This window comes from Amaranthus tricolor, chromosome 6 (assembly GCF_026212465.1).
Source record: "Amaranthus tricolor cultivar Red isolate AtriRed21 chromosome 6, ASM2621246v1, whole genome shotgun sequence".
Lineage (NCBI taxonomy): Eukaryota > Viridiplantae > Streptophyta > Magnoliopsida > Caryophyllales > Amaranthaceae > Amaranthus > Amaranthus tricolor.
Window position 1 is genome coordinate 23,284,806 of NC_080052.1, and position 26,313 is coordinate 23,311,118.

At 30.4% G+C, this 26,313-nt stretch overlaps 2 protein-coding genes across 4 annotated transcripts; one reads left to right on the forward strand and one right to left on the reverse strand.

The window, feature by feature from the left end:
• Window positions 1–838: 838 nt before the first annotated feature.
• On the reverse strand, window positions 839–11,608 carry LOC130815092 (uncharacterized). Of its 2 annotated transcripts, none has more exons than XM_057681439.1 (8): window positions 11,261–11,608; window positions 8,284–8,402; window positions 7,976–8,058; window positions 6,385–6,506; window positions 4,843–5,010; window positions 2,903–2,996; window positions 1,402–1,608; window positions 839–1,282 (listed from the first exon to the last, which is right to left on the reverse strand). In XM_057681439.1, exons 1-7 carry the CDS (start codon window positions 11,430–11,432, stop codon window positions 1,407–1,409), a joined length of 960 nt encoding a protein of 319 aa, XP_057537422.1. In that variant the 5' UTR covers window positions 11,433–11,608; the 3' UTR covers window positions 839–1,282; window positions 1,402–1,406. The 2 variants fall into 2 exon arrangements, with proteins under 2 accessions (XP_057537422.1, XP_057537421.1); XM_057681438.1 differs by having other exon boundaries at window positions 1,407–1,608; window positions 11,261–11,536.
• Window positions 11,609–15,321: 3,713 nt separating this feature from the next.
• Window positions 15,322–25,982, forward strand: LOC130815804 (putative transcription factor bHLH041). Of its 2 annotated transcripts, XM_057682282.1 has the most exons (8): window positions 15,322–16,155; window positions 16,410–16,532; window positions 17,258–17,363; window positions 17,534–17,548; window positions 17,939–18,001; window positions 18,358–18,951; window positions 20,280–20,729; window positions 24,946–25,981. In XM_057682282.1, exons 1-8 carry the CDS (start codon window positions 16,043–16,045, stop codon window positions 25,003–25,005), a joined length of 1,524 nt encoding a protein of 507 aa, XP_057538265.1. In that variant the 5' UTR covers window positions 15,322–16,042; the 3' UTR covers window positions 25,006–25,981. The 2 variants fall into 2 exon arrangements, with proteins under 2 accessions (XP_057538265.1, XP_057538266.1); XM_057682283.1 differs by lacking the exon at window positions 17,534–17,548 and having other exon boundaries at window positions 24,946–25,982.
• Window positions 25,983–26,313: the final 331 nt, after the last annotated feature.

Below are 26,313 nucleotides of genomic sequence, written 5' to 3' on the forward strand. Positions count from 1 at the left end.
ATTTATAATAGTCAGATTAACTTGATTTCGATCAATTAAATTCGTTTATATAGATAGAATAAGACACTTAAAAATGTTATTTGACCAGTTTATTTCATGTAAACTCAACCTAGCAATAATCTATTTATTTAGTTAATAAATTGAAAAAATGACAAATATAGTACACATTTTATCAAATTACAAATAATTAGGAAATGTTCAAATTAAAAAATGATAAAATCAAACTAAACAGTTTATGATATAAAGTCTAGACTAACATGTTAGTACTTGACAACTAAATGTTTAATTGAACACTAAAACATTACTACAAATTAATGACTTGGCCGAGAAAAATTCTTAATTGAAAATAATGGTTCATCACTTGACACTTAAATTAAAGTTTGGTTTTCAACATAGACTTATCATATTTTTTAGATTTAATTACAAACTTTCATTTATGACTTATTTATATTGTATATTACTATGATAAACAGATAAAAATAAATACGTTAAGTTCAAATTATGAGTTGGTCCAAATTGAAATCAACTCATTTCTCAAATCAACCTATTTGAAAACTTGATCAACATATGAGAATTTGTGTATGAAGAACTTACTCTTGAGATTTGTATAATCTACTTTAACCATTATTTAAAAATTTGTGATTATTAATCTCAATTGTTATATTATTTACTTGTTGATTCTACTTTAGATGTCGTATGACTCTTTCGTCAATGATTTGTATACTTACAATTTTAACATTTTATAAAGTTGATGCATACTAAAATAGTATGGAAGAAGTCCATACGAGACTTTCTCATTTAAGAAAGGGGTCAACATTTGCAAACAAAAGAAGCAAAGTTCAAAGGAACAGGTCTATCCATGGTTATCATAGTCAAATCTACAATTTTATAACTCTACGATCCAAAAATATAAAAGTGACTCGAATCTTAAGTAGGATCTTAATAATGATAGGATCATAAGATCCTTCCAATATCAAGAATGGGTGATAGGATTATAACACGTTTTTACAATCTAACGATCCAATCCTACAAGGGTAGGTATATCAATGATAGCGTTAAAGCGAGACGGGAGTATACATAAATAGCTTTTGAGTATACAGAATGTTACGAAAGTACACACTATAATGAAGTGCATGGAGCAGTCAAATCAAACAGTTAGACAATGTATGCATTGAACATATATAAGGCATTAGCTGAAATGATAGCCACAGATTCAGATCTTGGCTATGTGCAATCTTGGAGCTACGAAATCTTTAAGAAAAGACGATCTGCTCGTACAAACCTGTTAAACAAGAACAACTAAATAAGCAACGACGCAATTTACACAGCTAGTTCTCATAATTTTAGTCAAAGTGTAACAAACAAACTAAAGTGAAGGGAGTAATAATAAGAAATACATACCATACCTAACTAGAGCGTTCATTATCTGGCTGCAAACACGACTTAATGAAGTCTGTGACAACGGGTACAAGCTCGTCTTGGTGTTCAGTGAAAGAATGGTTTGCTCCTTCTATGATGTGCAATTTGTGATTCGGTATTATCTTGGAGAATTCGTATGCATCCTCGACAGGTATAATTTCATCAGCAGATCCATGGACAGTAAACACCCTATAAATATAGAGAATATCAATTTGATGTATAAAAGTTTAGTCCTGCAATATATTACCAGTCTGCAACATATGAAAAATTACCAGTGACTAAAACTACGTTTGAATAACATTTCTAGAAGGAAAGGACGGGAAGGGGAGGGGAGGGGAGGGTCAATTGGTGTGCTGAAGAGTTCCGTAAAATTAATTCAACCTGCCTTCTAGAAATATACGACGTATATCCAAAATTGGCAAACTGCAGATAGTTGAATCGACATAATACCATACAATATCAATAGTTTGTAAAATGATTCGCTTGTATCCTCGCAAATCGCAAATCGAAAAAACAAATTACGGTCGGTTTTGGGCTATTTCTGAGTCATTTTGAGCGAATCGTGAATTCAAAAGATTATGTTACACTATATTGTTGCTCCGAAGCTATATAAGCTCCCACCCAAAGTAGGATTAAAGATTGAATGCAGGCAGCCATACCCATATAATGGAAAAAACAATCTCAGCGGTATCTCAACAGTTACAAAGAGGCTGTTCCATTGTACCCTTGATCCAAAAGCCAAATCATAGTCATATAATATCAAAATGAATGACAAAATAAAGACATCTGACTTGGTCCAAACAACTGTGAGAAGAAGTTCCAAAATTTCCCACTAGAATCTCTAAATTTTGTGGAAAATGGACACATTGAATAGTATAGATCCACATGGACCAACAGATTCAAAAAGCGTAACAACCGATTAGTGTATAGAGAACCTAATTATTTCCCGTTCTCTTAAGTGACATACCACAATGTTAAGAACACTGATACTCTTAACACTTTGGACCATCCATAGGGAGGGATATCCGCCAGATACTAACATGAAAACGAAGAGAATTTCTATAAGAACATAATAGCGGTAAAAGTTTAACTCATGATGTAAACAAGAAAAGAAGTGATAAGCCTTTTGTAAAAACCTATACGGCTGTTTGATTGTCGGTATTAAAAGATGGAAATGATAACGGGAATTCAGTTTAATTTTGGTTGGAAAATCTCTTAACAAGTGTAATGGACTATTGGTCATGCTTGTTCAACTTCAACCATCTCATTTTCTTCACAAAATTCATTCCAATGTATTACCATTTGGAAATGTGGTATCAGAAGTCAGGTTATAATAAAAAATTATGAACAAAAACTTTATGATAAAATTTCATTACCATGGGGATGACATGGTAAATTTTATGAAAATTTACACTATTAATCATTCCCATCATCACCATTTAGTATCAACTACCAAATGAGTCGATACAGTTTTATCACAAACCTGCAATTTTTGTCAATCCTAAGGGAAGCTTCATGCATGTCTGTATTCAAGCGATCCATCATACTCTCTTCTGTCACACGATACAACACTTTTCCTGAAAGATACCAGAGTATTGTCAAGCCAAATTCATAGAGACTTCACATTGACCTTTCCCTATTATAAAATCATTAAGAAATGAAAAGATGCAAATATATAAAAAATTTTAAAAAAAATCGAAAAGCAAGAGTCACTACACCCCATTGGAACAAAATTTTTCTACACGAATTTTGGGCATTAATTGTAGCAAACAACCCAAACTCAATTAATCGACCCAGTGCTAGATTAACATCACATGTTTTGGAAAAAAAATACTATATTTTTCTATCAAAAAAAAAATAATACTATATTCATATCTAATGTTGCAAAAATTCTGTGTGGACTAGGATAAAGGGCGATAAAGGGAAGAAAATCATGCAGCTGGTTGAGGTCCTCTTTCGGCTTAATATTCAAGTGCATCTCTTCTGGGTCACAAAATGATATTCTCTCCCAAAACTAAGCTAAGACAGAAGCAGAAAGAGAGTAAAAATGTTTTGGAATGTGCCAGGCTTTTGATAATGTTGATCAGCAGCAACAGCTACTGTATGAGGGACGATATACCAAATTAATGGAAGCATGCCATGTGTATCCTGGTATGTGAGGACATTAAGAAAACAGATTCAGATTCAGTGTGTAGCGACTAGGAAGGGAGACTAGATTGGAAGTGATTGAGGAAGCTCTGGAATGAATAGTAATCTCTAGCTCTAAGCTACTCTGCTTCTTTCTTAACTCAGAATGGTTATTCACGGGAATTTTAGATCTTGGGAAAATTTATCTCCACTACTTAGTTTCGATGGAATTCGCATGTTTCCTACTGTAGTGTCTACCAACTGTAGATACTCAGACTCAACAAAAATGATGGAAAAATGGTGGGGAGGAGAAGAGGACCGTGGAGATAAATCAGCAAACTGAGGATCACAGTCTTGATAATATAAAAATCTAAATTCTGATGGGTTCAATTGGAAACTCTTATTTAGATAGGGATGCTGATGGCTGATTTATGAAGCAGAAACACAAGCACGTTTCATTTCCATTCTTGATAGAGTAAAGATTTATAGTTATTTGGTTGCGATTTATAATAAACTATATTTAAATGGCTCATTGAATCATGTGCCATTTTTATTCAAGTGAAGTGGCAAATAATCAGTGCAACTAGGAGGATTCATCTTGAACATGATAAGGAGCTTAGCTTACAGGACTTACATAATGAAACAAATTCAATTTGAGATTAGAAATAGAGCCATTCTATACGTACTAAGAAAAGGAAAAGTTTGAAGTATAGATAAAAGTTGGATTGAAGTATAGGACTTGGTTACATATTGTTAATTAGTTTGGGTTAGCTTTGTGGTGGGAGGGGACGAGGGGGTCTTTCTAAGAAGGTTTTCCTTCCTCCACTTAGCTTTAGGCTGTAAATATTTTCTTTATCTTTGGTAAAATTAAACTCATCATTTTCTATTAAAAATAATGCAAATGATATTTGCTACTAAGGGTTAACTAGAAACCACCTCTTTGTATTACTTACAAGGGTAAAGTTGTGTATATTCGACTCTCAAATCCCACAGCTAGGTGTGAGCCACCTATTGGAATTTGGATAAGTGAATGTAGCAAACACAAGCACATTGAAGCAGATCATTTTAGTCACTAGAACACCAAAGTCACATCACGGATGATGTGAGTCGTGACCAGGGACTATTTAAGATCTGAATTTCTGGTGAATAATAGAACTGAAATCAAGGATCAATACACTTAAACAAACATCAAGATGGAAAAAGTACTCTACTAGCTGAATGAGAGTCTCTGAATCTTTGTACAAATTTGTGAAATATAGACAAAACTGGACAATAATTGGGTAAATGAAGTAATACCTGTCTTTTGACTCTGAACGTCAATATACTTATCCTTCTTGATCCTTTCCATAAAGTCTTCACCCAAACGTTCTGAAATGCCTTTCTTTAAGTCATAACGGCCAGACAGATTGACAACCACAGGGATATCATGATATTTCGAAGCATACAACAAGACAACATCACCTCCTGCAAGGACATGCTTTCAGCAAACTATGCTCAAATATACAAAACATGGATGTATGAATACACTCAGGATTTCTTCTCAAATCAAGATAACTTGAATGCTAGACAGGAGATATTCCAAAGATCAAGCTCAAAATCATACCCCAATGCTATTCAGAAAAGGAAGAACTACAAGACAAGCAAAATCTACAGCTTCTAGAGAAGAAGGCTAGACACAAAAATAATAATTATGCTTAAATCTATTCGATGTTTGTTACTTGCGTTTTGATCGTTTTTTACACTAAAAGTAGGCTGCAAGTAGATGATTGTCAGCATTTATAATATGTTGTAAACATAATGCTCCTTGTGGAATCCCAATAGTAAATTGGGCCATTGGTTGTAACATAATAAAGTCATCGGAAACAACCTCTTTGTTTTTACAATGGTAAGGTTCTGTACATAAAACCCCCAAGAACATTGCCTAGGTGAAAGCCTAGGCGCAAGCCATTTACAGGCAATCGGGTAATTGAATGTTTTGCTAGTTGAATCTCAACCAAGGAATAAAAATGAGTTTGTTCCGTTACATAACGACCACGTTATAACGAATTTGAGCCTACCGATTTTACCGAACCGCAAAACCTTGCTACGTGATGTAATTTAAAATCATGGAGTGACAACCATAATAAGTTATTCTAAAATATTGGCCATTATTGTTATTTTTTAAAATTTTGTTAGATTCTATAAGGTCAACTTTAAGCTTTAATAAAGAATATTTTCTAGAAACTAGAATTACAATGATAAAAAGGATTTTTATTAACAGTTCACATGGCTATGTCCATGACACGTGTCATAACATCACAAGGTTTCGCGTCCACGACATCATGACCGTTACCGCAATCGCGACAACATCCGTGATTTCTTTGATCTTAGCAATATGAGGTTGGCTAAATGATGTATCGTTTAAACAAAACGAAAAATATTGATATGTGCTTAGTGGCCTAATTTCATTTTATATGATTACATTAGCCTTGGGCTAAAATATGGGGATTCATATTGGACCAAACATGGTTGATTTGGCTATAATTTAAAAAGTTTGTACGGAATTCCAAACAACTAAACCAAACCACTCATAATTTCCAGCCAAACACAACACAACATTCAACCTACTATCACATGTCTCATTTTCAAAATGTTTTAGTGAATATTACACATAAAAATTTCACATTTCACAGAGCATATTCAACATTGATATGGAAAACATCTTGCCTCTCATAGACATATTTTCAAATCAATATGTACAAAAGCATTTTACTCAAAAAAAATGTCAGCACTCACAAGAAACGTTCAAGGACGATAAATTCCTCACAAAAACAATTAATCTCAAAACTAGAAGCAAACCTTTACTATGCCCAACAATTGCGCTAACAATATGATTTGCACTATTAAAGTGCTCAACAACAGCTCGTAAATCTTCCACCTCTTTCATGTAGTTTCCATAGGCAAACAAACCATCACTTTCTCTGGGAAACCATAAGCAAGATTTATTGCACATCATTAGATAAATTAAACAAAATGGCAATTGGAAATTCATAAATAAAACAAGAGTTTTGTTCACAAGTCAAAGAAAACATAATAATGTTGCAAATACCTAAGAGAGAGCAACTGTTACTTGCTAACTGATGTCTACATGTTTATAACTAGAAACACATAAAACTAACCACTTACAACAATGAGACAAAATTAGATCAGGAACGTAAATATGTATTATTTAAAACTACATTGAGAATTAACAATAGATGATACAGGCTAGGTAACATTAACAGGTGCCCTAAAGTAGCATTCAGAGCATAGTGCAAAACAAAGTCACATAGTATCATATTGATCGAGTCGTAAAGGCTTTCAAATATATCGAATTGATATTATCCGCAACACAAAAGATTAAACCATACTTTAGTCGGTTCAAAGGATATTAGGTTGATATTCGGTTGATTTTTCAATAATCTTTACAATGAGATAGATATGCGATTATACTTAGTGGTATTTTGCACCATGGGCCTTACAATTGATTCTCTTCATGTTATATCATCTACATTAGCAAGTCACTACTACACTTGATAAGCACGTAATTTTGATCTAAAATTTGCAGATTAAATAAATCACATCATATTGGATAATTCGAATCGCACACCTATGACCCTACCAACTAAAGCATCTTGTGGTCATCACTACACATGCACAAATCAACTATCATAGACGTGTCTATATTACACTTGATAAGCACGTAATTTTGCACATCATGATTTGAGAACCACACCTCATCCCCACAATAACAAACAAATAATTCAACGACATGAACCATTTAAATCCATAATTTCCAGTCTTATTAACCCTAAAACAAATTCAGCTATAAATTATGCCTCAAATAGAACCTACTAAAGGGTAGCACCGTGCATAAAGCGTCCCTGCAAAGCAATGGTCTAGGGAAGGGTCCCAAACCACAAAGGTCTCAAACAGAACCCACTGCAAGCTAAAAGTAACTTTCATAAGATACCTAAAAAAGCAAAATATATGTCTTAAATGAACTTCAACCTAGCAGTGAATAGCCAAGAAACAAACATCTCATACTCTACCCTAGTAACTAGCCACCTTTCCTAGCTAAACATCGGTTTTCATGATCCTATGACCCCTAAATACAAAAACAAAATTATTTCTTGTTATAACACCTTCTCTAAATGTCTTCAATCAACATCCATAGTTCTTCTCCCTTCAAAAGATTTCATTAGAAGCAAACAAAACAATACAAAGGATCTTATGGTACTGCTCAAGGCAATACTCATTTTGAGGCCATATTATGGACCATGACAATATCCTAATCTAAAACATGAGACTTGATTCTATAAGCTTTAGCAAAACTTTTAAGATACTATATAAACCACGGAATTTTATTTCTATTAGTGAGCCTTATATAAGGTTATCAATCATCACGTACCCATTTCCAGAAAAATCAAATCGATAGGCACTTATCCCTTCCTTCTCCAATGCACAACAGATGTTTACCATGATGTGTTGCTCCTGAATATACTTCAGATATTAGCCAATCAGGCAACAATGTATAGATTTTACAAATCATGAAATTAGCTACCTATGAGAAAATTTTCAGTTAGTTTTTTTAAAAAAATAATTTGTCCGATGCGGCTACACATATTCACAATATTCTCTCAGCTTTTTTTATATATCTTACGATCCTCATTTTCAAAAAAATACAAGAAGTTCCTTGTACAAAAAACGTTAACTAACCTTGCTGCTTGTGAACCCATGGCAGACTATCACCAAATCTTTGGATCTTGTATCATGTAGCAGCCCAACTAGCTTCTCATTTTGATTGTTGAGCACAGTAATTTTCTGTGGCTCTTTGACTGAAGAAAGGTGATAGAAACTGAGTTAAAATCAGTCAACTTAAAAATGTATCTAATTTTATCTTCTATAATAACATCTAACAACATAAACAATCATAGATAATGAATCTACATCAAACTAATACTAAATGGATACGTAACAACAAGCCTCGTACATGAAAAAAGACTTAGATGTGGCTTGATTTAAGATTTCCATACTAAAAAATATAGAGCTATTCCAAATTCAAGCAACATATGGTGTGGATGGCCTACATAATTCATTTGTTAGTTTGGTATACGCACACCTTTTCTATCTACAACAACAATATAAGGGCTTTAATCACAAAAAGATGAGGTCATTAAATGGACATATAGGTTACGACACCAGCCTTGTGTATTGCTTAGCCTATCTAATACAATATAATTTACAGAACCCAAATGTGAAAAGTCCGATTTGTCCATTAATTCCATCCATCTTATTTATCTTCAGTCTCTCTTGAGTTCTTTAAAGAAACTCCAAAAAACTTCAGGCTGGATACGAGTATCTCCTGATCTATTGGAAATAGTACGAGCACAACAGTTTATTCTCCTTCAGCTTATTCCTTATAGTTACAACTGCCATAGTCCCCCTAATAATTTATTCACCAAAAATTCATCTCTTCTCATGTTACCATGCATAAACATCAACAAATGTTCCACATTCATTTTCCAAACATGACTTTTTTGAAGCCACAAACAAAGAGGAATCTTTAAAAAATTTGTTCTCATCTTTGGAGTGTTAGTGCTGATGTAAAATGTTTTCCAAGAATATGGTGTTTGCATTTTTTATTCTTTGATTTGTAAAGGTTAGAAAACATTTCATCAAGAGAAACCACTAATTCCACCAGATTCACTTCTTTTTCTCTATCTGCTGTTCTTTGTTAGCAATAGTTTCCCATATTAATTTGTTTTAGTTCATTTAGTCAACCCCAAAGCCTACCTTGCATGAATTAAGACTTTAGCATTGTTGATGCTCTCTTCATGTGCATCCTCTCCCTTTATTTCCATTTTCTATATGTCCAACTTTTCACACAAAAAACCGAAATATGGATTATGGAAAACCAATTAAAGTCAAACAGATCCTTAGAGGAACAATGTAGTAGCTTCAAGCCTTCAACTTTTCCCCAATGATTCCCTTATTTGAACCAATTTCATTTTGATTCAAATACAAACCAATTTTAAGTTAATTGAACTTGAATTACTTGAAGCTTTAAACTTGTCAGTTGTTACGATTGTTTGTACTTATCAAAACTTATATAAACTTACTTATGATAAAACTCACCTTTTTTACAATACGAAAACAAGGTGAGGAAATTCAAGATGCTTCCTAGCCTCTTCATTTGAGCCATCTAAACTCAATCCAAAACAAAATAATAATATTATAATCCATTCTACATACTTGGAAAATATCTTATAAAAACTTCTCTACTACCTATTCCTGCAATATCTTAATCAATTATTCCTATATGCCAATTTTACACTTTAAGTAATCTACTTTAATGCAATTTTTCCTCAAGTCTCCAATTATGGTCACCAAAGTTCTATTCAATTCATCATCTACTCTACACTCATCCACTAGAGCAATATTAGCGATAAAAAACAAAACCTCATTTAATCAAAACCTTATCAAATCCATGAAACCCAATTCTACCATGTGTTTTTACATTCGTGTATATCCTAAATTAGAGTGTTATGAAAGGGAGACACACTTTTAGGTAACTTTCCATCCGAATAAGTCTTTTTCTACATATTCCTAAGCATTCTCAATAAAATCACGCACCATTATCTTCTTCCATACTGAATTTCTTGCACAATTTAACTCTCATATTTAAATTGAAGCTAATTCCAACACAAATCCATCCACCCTACTTCACTTCAATTACCCTTGCACATAATTTCATGACATTACTTTTGCCAGTGGATTCAAACCTTCTTCTAGAAAACACTATAATATTCTTTCTCCACTCCTAATTTTATTGGTCTCCATTATAATTATCAATTCACCTTACCAGAATCTTGCTACAATTCAATAAGAACTTCGCCGCAGCTAACTGATTTCTGAAGTTCAACCCCTATACAACCAGTCCCCCATCACAATCAGAAAATGAAGCTTACTTTCTATTCATGTATTCTACAGTAACAAATCAAATTCAATCCTACAACAAAATCTAAATCCAACTAGCCACAATTTTTCAAGCAAAAAGTTGCCCTCATCAATTTCATTGCCCATATTATTGGAAATACTTCACATGTGAGGAAGATCTCATATCACTAAAAGGGTTGTAAACTTGCATTGAATGTTTGGTAAGTAATCCTCCTGATACCTTATGATTTTGGAAAAGAGTAAAACTCATCACATGTATAGTATTGCAAGTCAATGCTCATTACCCGTGGGTTTATGGTTCCGAACCCACAGGTGCCCCATGGGTGTGCCCACACAAGTGGGCTCATGTTACGAATTGTCATGACCTAACACATCACTGTGTAAGATCAAAATTTTTGTGGGTAACTCATACTTAGTCTAAAATTGACCCCACTAACTAAATCTCATTCGCAATCCGAAATAATCCGTAGTAAAAATCAAAATCAAAATCAACTTGTAACATATACTCGAATAATGGAAATCAAAATCAAAGCCCGAATGGATTCATACTATCAATAATCTCAACTTCCTACGATTCCTCTATATAAAGAGGAAGAAAAAATCATCAAAACATGAAATTCTACAACAGACATTAAGAACTAAAAGATTGAAGTGAGGAAAACATTCAAAAATCCACATAAAGATTGATAGAAATTGACTACATAGACATAAAAAGGGTAAGATAATGAACACAAACCTGGGTCAAGCGCCATTGATAGTGTTTTTCTGAAACAACGATTGAGTGGAACAGAAAACGGAAGTTTATGGACAGATATTTTGTCAAAAGTGCAGTAAGCTTTTTCCACAAGCTTGGTATGACTGGGGAATGCAACTGCTTTCAAGTCAAGCAATGAATATGATCTCACCATTTTCTTTCAGTTAATTAGATTAATTAAATTAATAATTAGCAGGGAGGTGTTAATAGAATAAAATTAGAAATTACTCTATTCCATACTCTTATTTTATAGGTTTGAATTTTGATGATGCATTCCAAATGCCCAATAGATAAATGGAAGTATCAAAACTAGAGGTGACAGTAGGTTTTTTTAGATAGGTTTTCCTTGGATTAAATTTATTTTTAATAGTAATATTTGTTAGAGCCTATGATATATTTTAGGGCCTTAAATTATAATCTTACTTTTTCGGTTGAGTTGGTTTTTTTGATATGGTGTTGGAAGTCAGCTTGTTAGAGTATATAACATATCATGGGGCCTCAACCACCAGTTTAAGCTTTTGGTTGAGTTGGTTTCTTGATATGGTATCAGAGTCAACGTGACAAGAGGTCACGGGTTTGAATCTCAACCACCCCTCATTTAAATGGAATATTCAGCGCTTGTGCGCATCCACACTTCTAGCCCAATAGGCTTTCGTGTGAAGGAACGTGTTAGAGTATATAACGTATCATAGGGCTTCAAGCATCAGCTTAAACTTGCATCCACACTTCTAGTTCAAAAAGCTCTCTTGTAAGGGGGCGTGGGCGTGTTAAAGTATACAACGTATCCGATCATGGTGTCTCATCAATCAACTTAAACTTATGATTGAGTTGGTTTCTTGACATGACTAGAGGCTGAAGTTACTCAAACAAGTAATAAGGTTGGAATTTAATAGAATGTGGTTTGGTTTTGATTTGAAAAAAAATCGAACAACTATTCTTGTGAGAAATCGTCTCTCGGTGAGACGACCTAAAAACAAGAATAGAAATTGTATTAATTAAATCATTTGAACTATATATAATACGCGTCTCACATTGAAATCGCATGTAAGACATACCCCATACAACAAATTATGAAAATCAAAATATTTTTATTCACATTAGAAATTGACTAAACACTGGAAATCAAATTTTCAAACCAAACTAACATATAAGCTCGCTTTCTAAATAGGGCTACACTACTAGATGAGTAAACCATATGCTATCTTGTGTGCAAATGTGAATACTCAACATGGTTAGATGGAGAAGAAGATCCTTAACTTAAAAATTCATTTTGCCTACTTCATGTACTCAATTTTCTTGCTTTGTTATGCAGTTTTGCTATAATGGTGACATGCATTCCCTCCGTCAAAATCTCCTTCAGTAGGGTAGGTTGCACCGAACCGATGCAATTTCATATCAAAGCGGGCCAAGCTGAGTCAAAAAAAAAAAATTAACAAGTCAGTGTGGGTGTCCATTAGACCCGCTCCGATCTGGACCATTTATTTATTTTTGATATGTTATTTTGCTCGATGGTAACTTAAGATTATTCTATCATGAAAATATTCTATGAAGCCAAATGACAACAGTTGCTACACCATCGATAAATAAACCTTAGCAATTATACCAATGGAAAATTTTCACAAAATCAAGAAACACGCAAATATTTTTCTTATTTTAACACCAAAACTAAAATCTCTTCTATTTTAACACCAATATTAATATATGTGGTGATCACCAAGAGAGATCAAGTCATGGTTGCCTATGTTGCCAGGGTATATTTGTAATACTTGTAGAATACTAATCTACTACTAACAATTTATAAGCAATCAACGAAAATAGCCTTAGCTTAGCTTTTCCTCCGAAACCGCCAAAAACACAAAGAAAAGTAGCAAGATATAATTATGAGTCAATATTTTAAAACAAAGACATATATATAGCCGACAAAAATTATACAACCAATTAATTAAAAGCCTAATTCGACCCATTATTTTTAAATTTAGGTCGAATCATTAATAATCTGATCGAATGGTTTAAAAAATAATAAGCTTAACCCTTCATAAACGGGCCGGGTCACATGCTCTTAGCGGAAACCTACCCCATTGCACACCTATACTTTCATCCCAAATTCCCAATTTCTCCCCTCTAACATGTACGAGTAAGTGAAAATGGTAATGACACGTTAGTGTAATTTTGATAGAAAAATATTTTGATGAACTTATTGGTTATGTTTATTCCTCTTCAACAATCTTATTTTCTACATAAAATTCATTCCAAAGTATTATCATGAACATGTGGTATTACTATTATTAGGTGATAATTGAAAATTATAAATAAAAAGAATTTTTTATGATCAAATAAACTTTCATTACCGAAAATAACGTGATAGATATCATAAACATTTACAGCATAAATCATTATCATTACTATCAATTATTACCGTTAATCAAAGGGCAGTTAAAGGTTTATTGATGATGGGAAAGCTCAACTTTGTCACTTAATTTATCACTTTGCTATATAAAAAATGACACTAAAAACTGTCATTTTGTCTCTTAAAATCATCACTTGGTCATTGTAGAGGCACCATCAAGCTTGATTACGAGTTGTAATTATCTATATGTTTGTCGGCCGATAGGCTAATGGCGTGGCGTCACAGGAGGCGGCATCCTTACTTTTAGTGGCGAAATGACCAGCCAGATGATGGGAGAGTGTCATGGTCTGGTACTGGTGGGTAATGGTGGCTAGTGGAAAAAGGGTGGGGTTACATGGAAAAGGAGAGAGATTTTGGGCTTATAAGTACATTAAAACCCTTGGGACTGAAAATGAAAAATTAATTCTTTATGTAGATGAGAGAATTAAATTATTTTCACAAGGGTGAAAAGAAAAACCTTAACAACTAAATCAATCTATAATTCTACATCTCTAATTGTTTTTATGAACAATGTCATTAAATAAGAAATTTTACTTTTTTAAGCACAAAGAAAGAAACAACCAAATAAATTCAAAACCCAAATGCAAATCAAATCACATTAACTGGACAAAAATATTACCACACATCTTTTCTCATTAAACGAGTTTGAGTATTAGTAGCTCTATAATTTGAAGAAGTAAAAGTAAGAAAATAATCACTCAACATTTTATGTAGGCAAGACATTTATCTCTCAACATATAATCAACATTTTATGTAGGCAAGACAATAACAATCTATCCTAAGAGTCGTCTTGAAAAGTGGACACTTTGGAAAGTTGGTAGAGATTCAATAGGATTCGATATAACTTTAATAGGTTCTGCGTTAAGCCACTAAGTTTATGTTATTTGTAGGAACAACACCTAAGGCAACCTCATCGGTGCTAGAGTAAGATTGTATCAACAGAAAAACTATATGCGTTTTTTGAGGTAAAGCAAACTTCTTTACTTGATTCGTTGCCATAGAGGCACGCAATAACAGTGGTGATTAACGTGAGCTGAGAGAGTTTTTAGAATTTTTTCTACAACAACTAATTTTAATGTATAAACGGTGTGATAAAAATGTTATTTGTTCACCAACATTGATTAGGTCTCAAGCAATATCAAAAATTCTTAAGGAGTCCATAGGTGATCATGGAAAGGCATAAACATATTACCTACCTATGTACCAATTAACAACTTCTATCTTTCAAAAACTATTCAAGAAAAGAGTGTCATCCTAAGGATTCTAGAATAACAAATAGTTTGTTCACATGAGATGTGAACATATTACAAAACACTAAAAAATTATTGAGAAGAAAATTCTAAATCTAAAAAGTTAATGATAATAAAAAAAAGAAGTAGATGAGTAGAGAATAAGAGTGCCAAATTGGAAAGAGTATGGATTGCCTCCCTACCTTGACTCATTTCAAAATTCCATCCTAAATGTAGACTTTGACTAATTTGACTTTTCTACCAAATCCTCTTCTCTTTCTTCAGGCTGCTTCTCGTATTACTTATTTCATTTCTTCTTCTACCTCTCATTCATCTTTCTGCTAATTCTCCATTTTTCTCTCCTTTTAATTATATTATATTTTATTATATTATATACATCATCATTATCAATTTAATATTCCGCTCGAAAATAAAATTTAAGTGAAAGAAAAGGTGACAGATAATCCATACTCGTATTCTTTCAAAATAGAAAAACATATATTATATTATATTATTATTACCACAATCAATATAATTTTGAAAATTTTCTCATTTTTCCCCACAACTACAAGAATTTTCAAAACATTCAAATCAAATTTCCACCGGCGCCTACTTATATTATTCTATGGTCACTTCTTTTCGGACATAAATACATCCATAAGAATGTTCAATTGTTCGATAATAATTTGCTGTAAAGTCTTACTTTTTTCATTTCTTTGAATTTGCAATACTTTTCATTTTTGTCCTAAAAATTTTCATACACATTTTTATCACTCTAAATATCATTCAAACAATTCAAATTTATTTTCAAATTCTCATGCACGATAATTTTAAACTATCATATCGTATTTTTTGGTAGTAAACTCAAAAGAAAAGATCAAATAAGTATTTTGATACAGAGATATACGCAGATTATTCTATAGTCATAATTATTATCCAAATCACATTGATTTGAATTTGTGGTTATAGATGAATGTGATTACTTTTCAAGTCTTAGCTTCTTTCTAAGAACCTTCATTTTTTCCAAAACCAATAGTTAAGTCTAGCAATATTTCCATGGTTTTATAACAACTACATTCACAATTTTCAATATTACCCATTATGGCTACCTAAAACAAAACAATTCAGATGAACTCGGTTTTCCAACTCAGTCATGGAGACCGAGTTAAGTACCTCCAAGATGTAATGAACTCGGTTGGTGCTTGTTACATTTGTCTTTGGACCTTCTCTCCTAATCACAAGTAATGTGTTTGAACTTTGAATATATTATGTTTAATTTATTTGTTATTGTTAGAGGATACTCGAGTTGAGAGGCTCTCGATCGATCGCGATTTACTCGTGATGATGAGGATATTAATCTGTTTTCTTTTCCATCTTTTCCGGATCTTGCATTGGGCGAGACTGATTGGGACGATGATGATTAGTTATTTATATATATTTTTATTGAATTTAATTTGTATAATTATTAATATATATTGGTGTTTGTTTATTTCAGTTTTATGTATTGTGAAGATGGGTATTACTTGGAAGAAAGTGCTAGTTCCTCATCTGTAGGAGAATCCATTGCTCAGAGACTCTTCAACGAGTACAAACAAATTCCCATTATAGCTGAGAATGAGTACGAAAACTATATGCTAGTCTCATACTATTTTAACTGATCTATTATATAATTAGCTAATTTATATTATTCTTTAATTCTTTTATATATAACGCTATATATTTCACTTAAAATATAATTAGCTAACTTATGTATGTTCACTTTTAATATACATGACAAATAAATTAGCTATCATTTTGCCATTTTTGCATACGTGTAGAGTTTTAAATATGTATTCTGATCAACATAAAGTATATATTTAAACTATTAATTTTACTCATTTCGTTTTTTAATGAAGTTTACTTGAGAAATGTTCACGGAACTAAGAAAGATAGAATCTTTTGGATAGTGGAAATATTATTTTATTACAAAATATTAAAGAAAGTTAGTGAAAAAAGTATACGGACCACAACTAATAAAATAATATTTTTATAAAATTAGTAGAAAACACAGGGGATCATAAAGAATATAAAAATGTTAAAATGAAGTTAGTGGAAAATATGTGGGGACTATAAGTATTACTAAAATATTAAAATGAGGACAAGTAAGGTTATTTTGTTCAAAATTTGTGATATACATAGAAAGATTCTTTATAAAAACAACAAATGATACACCCGAAAATAAAAAGTGAGAATTTATTTAAGGAATTGAGAGAGTATATTATTCTATTATTTAATGATCAGTCATGTAAATTAAGGAAAAGGATCCGAATGATGTCCCTTTTCTTTTTACGTACTTAATTTCAGCCTTGTCCCTGGTTTGGCATTCAAGAACAGAAATCCCTACTTAAAGTTGCAAGAATTAGATCTTCAAAGGCTTGCAACTGTCGAATCACAGCGTCAATTCTACCAGGTAATCATCATCATCATCATTCTTAGTGGTGGGTAATTCTACGGTTCTTTAAAAATCAACCATTACTTCACAATTATGCATTCTCAACCGTTAATTATGTTTTACTTGTGGTTGTTTACTTTTAATGGCAACTAATTTGATTTTCCCTTAATATACTTTTTGTTTCGCAGGAAGCAAAGATTAAGGTACGTACGTATGTATAGCTCATTTTCAATTGATCACAATTACCGTTAAAGTATACAACATATTATGGGACTTCAACTATCAGCTTAAACTTTTAGTTAAATTGGTTCGATTTCTTAATATGTTATCAGAAGCCAACGTGATAAAGAGTCACGGGTTCGGATCTCAATCACTCCTCAAATTAAAGTAAGATATTACATTGAGTAGGGCATGTAACATTCACACTTTTAGCCCAAAAGGCTTTTATATGATGGCATGTTAAGTATATAACATATCCTACGACCTCAACAGTCCGCTTAAGTTTTTGGTTGAGTTGGTTCCACATTTACATTTCTTGAACAAATTAACTGATCTTTTGAACTTAGCTTGTGTCTTCTTTTAATTCCCTGCAGACTGCATTATTCTTAGGTAGTGAGAAAGGCGAAATAGAACTTGGCATGTCCAACATTCCACAAGTAAGCTAGCTAGCTACTCATCAAATATTTATATTAATTACTACTCTCTTCTATTCGCCCTAATAATCGTATTTGACTTAGCACATTTGCTAATATAATAATTATATTATTAATATTTCTAATCGTGCATAATTAAATATTATAAAAAATTAATGTTAATAATCTTTACATTGAAACAAATTAAACAAGATCTCACCTAACTATGTTATAAGAGTGATTGATAAACTGTGAAAATATAAGGTGAATAGGATAGAGTAATTTATATTCTCTCCGTTCTCTTTTATTGTTTAATTTTATTAGATTTGTAGTTATGTATAGATTTTTAATATCCCATTTTATAATTTAATTTTTTGCAGAACTTGGAGATAAAGATGCAAAACATGATATACCCAAGAACAGAAAAAATCCCAATTCCAAATAGGGATCAACAGAACAAATTACAAAGTGCATCATCATTATCTCAATCCATAGACAGTTCAGATCAATACTCAATCTTATACACCTTACCAATTACAAATACATGTAATAATACGAATACTAATACGACTAATAATACAATAAATCCTCATCTAAATCATCCCTTACTACAACAAATACCATTCCCAACACCAGAAAGTACAGATGCAGCCCTGACAAAGGCATATCTAGCTATATTATCTTCCCCTTATTCAGTTTCTAAAAAAGAAAACCAAAAAGAGAGTGCTTTTAGAAAGTATTGTGGTAGTATCAATATTTTTAGAAATGATTTGAGGAGGCCAACATTGTTTAAAAGAAGTGTTGCCTTTTATAGAAGTCTTCATTTTAGGAGATTACAAGAGGTTTCTATTCAAGGACCAAGTCGTCCTACTACTACTCAATCTTTGCATCATATGATTTCTGAGAGAAAAAGGAGGGAGAAGATTAATGAGAGCTTTCAAGCTTTGAGATCTTTGCTTCCTCAAGGAACCAAGGTATATACCTACTTTTTTTTATTTCTCTTTTAACAAATTATTAATTAACTACTATTTTTTTAAATAATAATGTAATATATACTTTGATTTTCATGAATTCTCGAGGGAGTCTTTAGTCGTACTCTTTTTTATGGATATAGTTATCTTTTTTTTTCTATTTTCAGACTCTGATTATAGTTCCTATGAGCGGGTATAATGATGATAATTGATTTTCATAAATATGGAGTCTCAAGGAAACAAGGCAATAAACATTGTTTTGCATAGCAATTTTAGTAGATTTTAGTGGATTTTAGTGATTTAATGACTTTAAAATATTGCTTTGAAAAAAATTTATTATTTAATAGCAGTTTAGATAGCGTGTGTTTACTAGTGCATATAGCTGTTTTCAAAAAATGATAAGATTTGTAACATTTTAAGATCTCACTATATATATTTTTACAAACAATTAACATAATATTATTATTTTTACCAAATACTAATAATTCAAACAATTAACTAATTTGACACTTTAATATCTAGCAACTACAATTATATAGTGAAAGCTATCTACAAACAATAGCTACTTAGACAGCTAATAGTTATATTACTATCTTATAACTACCTTGTGGTGAATAGATCCATAATTTATACATATTTATCCAAAAGATACATATAAATTATTAATGGCACAACTTTTAATTAATCACATTTGTATGTCTATTTTTTATTCTTTGACGATTTTATTAGTAACATTTATCAATAATTTAAAATCAGTGCCCTTGAATTGTATCATAGAACTTGAGTACACTGATTTTTTAATTCATTAAAATAAAAATAAAATATTTATTTATAACAAATAAATGTTAAAATTTTTATTTTCAAATATACTAAAAATTATTCTTAAGCTCTAATTTAAAATTTAAATGCAGGTGTAAATTTAGCTTGTATTTCATTAAAATAAGTGTTTATATATTATATTAGTTTTTTTGGAATGTCAGTCAAAATAAAATTACCCAATTTAATGCATTCGTACTAATAAACTCATCATTTTGATATTGGGATGATTTATCCCACATTGAGAGATTAAAAATGATAAGTTATTAGAGTCTTCTTCCTATTGTCATATGATTTTAGATAGTATATTTCTCTTTGACTTATAAAGTATGTGCACCTCGTGTTTCCTATTATTATTATTATTATTATTATTATTATTATTATTATTTTCATCGTTTTCATAAATGGCTACAAATATTTAGTCGTGGCCTTTTGGCGGTTACCATTTTCGCTTCTTTTAGTGTTATGCCAAACCTAATTAATAATTGATATAAATTATTATGTTGTATGTACAGAAAGACAAAGCATCAGTGTTAAGATCAACAAAAGAACACATAAACACATTAAGAGCTCAGCTAACAGAAATTAGTCAAAGGAACCAACTCTTAGAAGCACAAGTTATTTCAAAAAGGCCAACATTTTCAGACCCTTCTCCTTCTAATATTACAGATCATGTTATTAATACTACAATAGATGATCAAAGATTAGCGGTCAAGATTACTCCTGTTTCTGAATCATCATCATCAGGAGATCACACCAGAATGATCAATTTGACTATTACATTGAGAAGATCAGGAATTCCAGTAGCAGATTTCGTTATTAAAATATTAGAATTTATAAAGAAAGTAAATCAAGTAAATATAATCTCAATGGAAGCTGAAACAACTCATCATTCAGAAACTACACCAGGAGTTCTTGATCAAATTCCTACAAATCATCGGGTTACGTTTAGGCTTAAAATCGAGGTATGTACCCAATTTAATTAATATAACGTTTTTTATTAAAATATCAAGTTGACTAAAAATTTAAACTGATATATATATATATTTCTTTTGTATTGTTGATGATTTATTTGCATGCATGCATGCATGGTTTAATATTACATATATATTGTAACGGGCAAAAATGTGTGGTATTTATAGTTATTAATTAATTAATTTTAATTTATAATTTTTCATGAATGTGAAAGGAAAACAAATTAAAATTTATTCAATTTCTCTTAATGTATATTTTTATTTTATTATATTGCTTATAAATTATTATTATATACATATACATATATATACATATACATATATATATATATATATATATATAAATTTAAAATATTTCGCATAAAGAATTTATTAATCTAGTGTAGTTATGAAAAAGAACAAGGATATTAATTATGTAGTAGCTAGCGCGCTCATAATTAATAAAACAAGTATACTAATTGCTCCTATTTTTTAAGGCAAATGTTATATGTAGCCCTAAGGGCTACATATAACCATTAATGCTAATAATAATAAAAATTAGCAAATTAGCAAATTTGCTAATAATAATGCTAATATATGTAGCCCTAAGGGCTATGTATAAAAATTAGCAAATTCCTATAATAAATGTACATGGATTAATTTCAATGGAATCTTTGACAAGTTTATTAATAGATCAACAAATTACTCATTAAATTAGCCTTGTAAAATAATTAATCTTTGACAAGTTCACCACAAAATTAAAGTAATAAATTGCTCTTATATTGAAAAAAAAAAATTACTCATGATTTATATGGGGAATATAAAAGAATCTTATTAGCATTAATGGTTATATGTAGCCCTTAGGGCTACATATAACATTTGCCTTTTATTATTATTATCACTAACATGGATAAAATTGTGTATATCTAATCCTCTCAAAACTCTATTCTTAATAAAAGTCGCTTAATAACATTGGGATAATAAAATCTTCACGTAGTTTTTGGGTACTTAGCTAAGATTCACTCATTCACATATTCAAGTATTAAGATGAGATTATGAGATTAGATAGTGATTGGAACTTGGAAGGTTTGCATGTATTGGCTTGATGATATAATACATCAGTGTGAGTAACAACTTAAAAGAATGGTTTTTAGTTGATGACGTGGCCTTTCTTTTTTGCATTTGATATATCAAATAGGAATTTATTAATACTTTTTATTTTCTATAGGCCGAGACAAAGTAAATGATTATTGGATAAACGGGTTCACACTTTATACCACACGCTATTTCCGATTCCATTTCATAATACTTGCACTACTTCTGCTTGATATAAGTATTAAGAAAATGACTCTTAAAACAAATTATCATTATTATTCTTAAATTGTGACAAAAGTGTAAGAATTAATAAGATATAAAGTAAAAATAAAGTAAAAATAAATAGGACAATTTATAAGTTACTTTATAATATATATATATATATATATATATATATATATATATATATATATATATATATATATATATATATATATATATATATATATATATATATATACATATATATATACATATATATATACATATATACATATATATATACATATATACATATATATATATATATACATATATATATATATATACATACATATATATATATATATATACATATATACATATATATACATATATACATATATATATATATATATATACATATATACATATATATATATATATATATACATATATATATATATATACATATATATATATATATATACATATATATATATATATATACATATATATATATACATATATATATATACATATATACATATATATATATACATATATACATATATATATATATATATATATACATATATATATATATATATATATATATATATATATGTATATATATGTATATATATATATATATGTATATATGTATATATATGTATATATATATATATATGTATATATATATATATGTATATATATATATATGTATATATATATATATGTATATATATATATATGTATATATATATATATATATATATATATATATATATATATATATATATTCCATGGAAATCAAAAATTCCATTTGGAGTACAAAAGAATTGTTGGAATGAGGTCGAAAAATCTCATTTAGGCGAAAAAAAAAAAGAAAATTCGTTCATTATATAAGTGATGAAAATTGAACCGTTGTTACTATATTGAAAAGAAAAATCTTTAATAACCATTATGTCAACTCATAATTAAAATGGGGGAGGTTCTGAGCATGCTTAACATGTTCGACCGTACGGTGTCTTAAAATATTGAGGGCCTCAATATTAAATTACATAGTATATGCTAAGTGTTTAAATATACAAAAAATATTATAATTTTTAAAATTACATTAGACTTTAAAAAAAATTTCAAATTTTACTCCGCCTCCATCAAATTTGAATAGAATATAAAAAAGTGTGAACACAAGCTTATTAAATTTAGTTTATGTACCAAACCTTTGTGACAATTACTTGTGTAATAAAGTTTTTGATTAGTCAATGATGGTAGCTTGCTTCTTGACTTGGTCTTTAAGGGGGGTGGTTAGTTGAAGATCTAATGGTCTCTACTCTCTGCTCAGTCAAATTGATCGATTTATTTCCATCAACAAAAAACAAATTACACTTGTTGTTTTCAAATTAATTTATTTAAAGCATTTAAATTTAAAACAATAAATTAGAGTGGTTAATTTAATGAAGTATAGCAATACTTCATTTGTTTCTATGTTTTAGCTTTTTGTGTTTTGTGTCCTCTTCATTTAAAGAAAAGGTTACAAATATAAAAAAAAAGTCAAAATCAAGATTAAATAAGTAATTAATACTTTCTTAGTTGTTTTACAAGGTTTGGGTTATTTTTCTTTTAATCTGTCTTATTTAATTTTGATCAATTTCTAATTTGGATTAGAATCTAACCAACTCTTTATTTGATTTTCATCTACATATTTATTTTTTTTTTCTTCTTATCTTGCGACTATACATTTCTTTTACTTCTACACAAAGTATACATTTTTACGTCATTTTTCTCTCTTTTCTTGATCTACACATAAATTTTCTCTCTTTTCTTGATTTACACATAAATATAGTTGGAGTAAGCCCCATAAGAAAATGGGAGTACATGAGGGTAAGTTGAACATGTATGAAAAGCTTGTCCCTTACCACCGATAACTTAACTGTTGAAAATACTTCATATGTAAGAAATATTCCATATCGCTAAAAAAAAAAAAAGACTGTAGATTTGTATATAATACTTAATAGGTGAATCTCCTAATACCATATGGTTTTAGAAAAGAGTGAAACTCATCATGTGTTATATGCAAGTCAACACTCATTATCCGTGAATTTTTGTGCCCGAGCCCACGGGTGCCCCATGAGTATATCGACATAAGTGAACCCATAGAATAATCATATGACGAATTATTACGGACTAACATTAATAGGTTGTAAGAATCGATCAATAAATGTCAAGGGGTAGCAATTAGAGAAACTTGATGAGATGATAAAAGATAAATAAAGCCGAGGTGAAACTAGTTTTGAAAAAATTGTAATAAAATATTTTTTGATAGTATCTTATGAAGACTTGAAAGTGCTTAGAAATAAATTAACAGGAAAAAGAATGTAATTTATAGGAAAATAGTGTTTATACTTTAATATGCCACGTTACTTGTCTTCTCTTTTCATTTCTCAATAAACAGTCTCAAAATAAGAAAATTATATTTTCATAATTTGCATTACATATTTAGGCTATTTTATTTGTGTATGAGACACATAAAATAAGATCGTCTCCTACACCATTTGTATCAGTGGATAAAACTAGAATAAAATAAAAACTAAGTTGTGGAGACCGTCATTAGAATCAAAGGGTTGAACTAAGTCGAAGTAAGATAAAATAAAGTAAGATATGAATCGCCCTCTCAAAGTGTTTAAACCATGTTGTATTTAGATAGATGTAAGATCTTATTTATGATTTTATGATTTGATCTTACCAATTCGATTCTACCTTTTCATTGATTCTTGTATGATTTAGATTTCAATATTTATTAATGTCAATAATTTATGCATGTAATATGACAATAATCAAATATTTTTTGTATTTTTTTAGTATATATAATATGATATGATGAAGCAATATTGGAAATTAAAAAGCAATAGTTGATGTTTATTTGTATTAGGGGAATGAATGGGACGAGTTTGGTTTTACTGAAGCAATCCAAAGACTTATTTCTGATTAATTTGGTATATTTTGACCACGGTACGACATCCACAGGACCACACTTATGGAAGACAATGATGGTTGTTTTGAAGACTTATAATTACCAATTATGGCCTTGCAATGTGGTTGATGTTTTTTTTACTATTTTTATTTTTGACATAGCAATTTATTTTTATTTTTGTAATCATAAAGTTTGTCTCAGATAACAAGCAACGTAGAATTATATTCTAATTAAATATTCTATTTTTTGGCATTATTTATAAATCAATTTTGTTATAAATGGTGTGACTTGAGTGCACATTTAGTGTGTGTATTCATGTGTGACTCTTGGGTTTGGAATTCAATGAGTATGTTAATGTAGGTGTATTAAGTTGAGTCTTGATGATTGTGGTTTATGATGGTGATTAAGAGTATGGAATAATGAGATAATGAAGTATGAGTTATTCATAGGAGTTATGGAACTTAATGAAGAAGTGCAAAGGTTTGATTCAAGATGCTCTGCTATACAAGTCGAGCAATACTGTCAGAAGCCTTCTGAAGTGCAGCTCGACCAGCTCGCTCGACCGAGCGAGCTTAGAATGGGTCGAGCGAGCATACAGAATGCAACCAGACACTTCTTGTAACCCGCTCGACCAAACCGCTCGACCGAGCAAGCCCCTATTTTGGTCGAGCGAAGTCTCTGATACTCCTAGGATGCTGTTTTTGACTCTTCAAGTACTCGGGGATGTTTCATTATCATTTATTCATAGTTTTAATGTACTTAATGTTACTTAGTGAGATCTCTCCTATAAATAGAGAGCTATCATACACACATTGTAATCATCCACAAAATACACCCCAAGCCAAACACTAGCCTATATCTCTTCTCTATTGTAATTCTCCATATTTGAGAGTTCTTTGAACTCCTTTGACAATATAAGAGATGCTACACACCGGAGGACGTAGCCTAAGTTGGGTGAACCTCGTCAAATATTTTGTGTCGTTTTATTGCATTACTTTCTCCTACAAACATCGATATCATTGATAGCTTAATTTGTTTGTCACAAAACCTCATACATTCGATCTTGGCAATATTGGAGTTTGAAACACATTGTTCGAACTCTAATATAGCATCGTTTTTAACTTTAAATTTATATTTAAGTTGCGTTTTGTTCTTAATTAATTAAATTAAAACGTAGTTATGTGAGATCTTGTTTGATTCGTTTTAATGTAAATTATATTAATATTAATTTTTAAAATTTTTTTACCAATCACAATTGCAGATAATTAGGATTAAAATAATACATCGATAAATATTTAATAATAAGACATTTAATTAGAATATAAG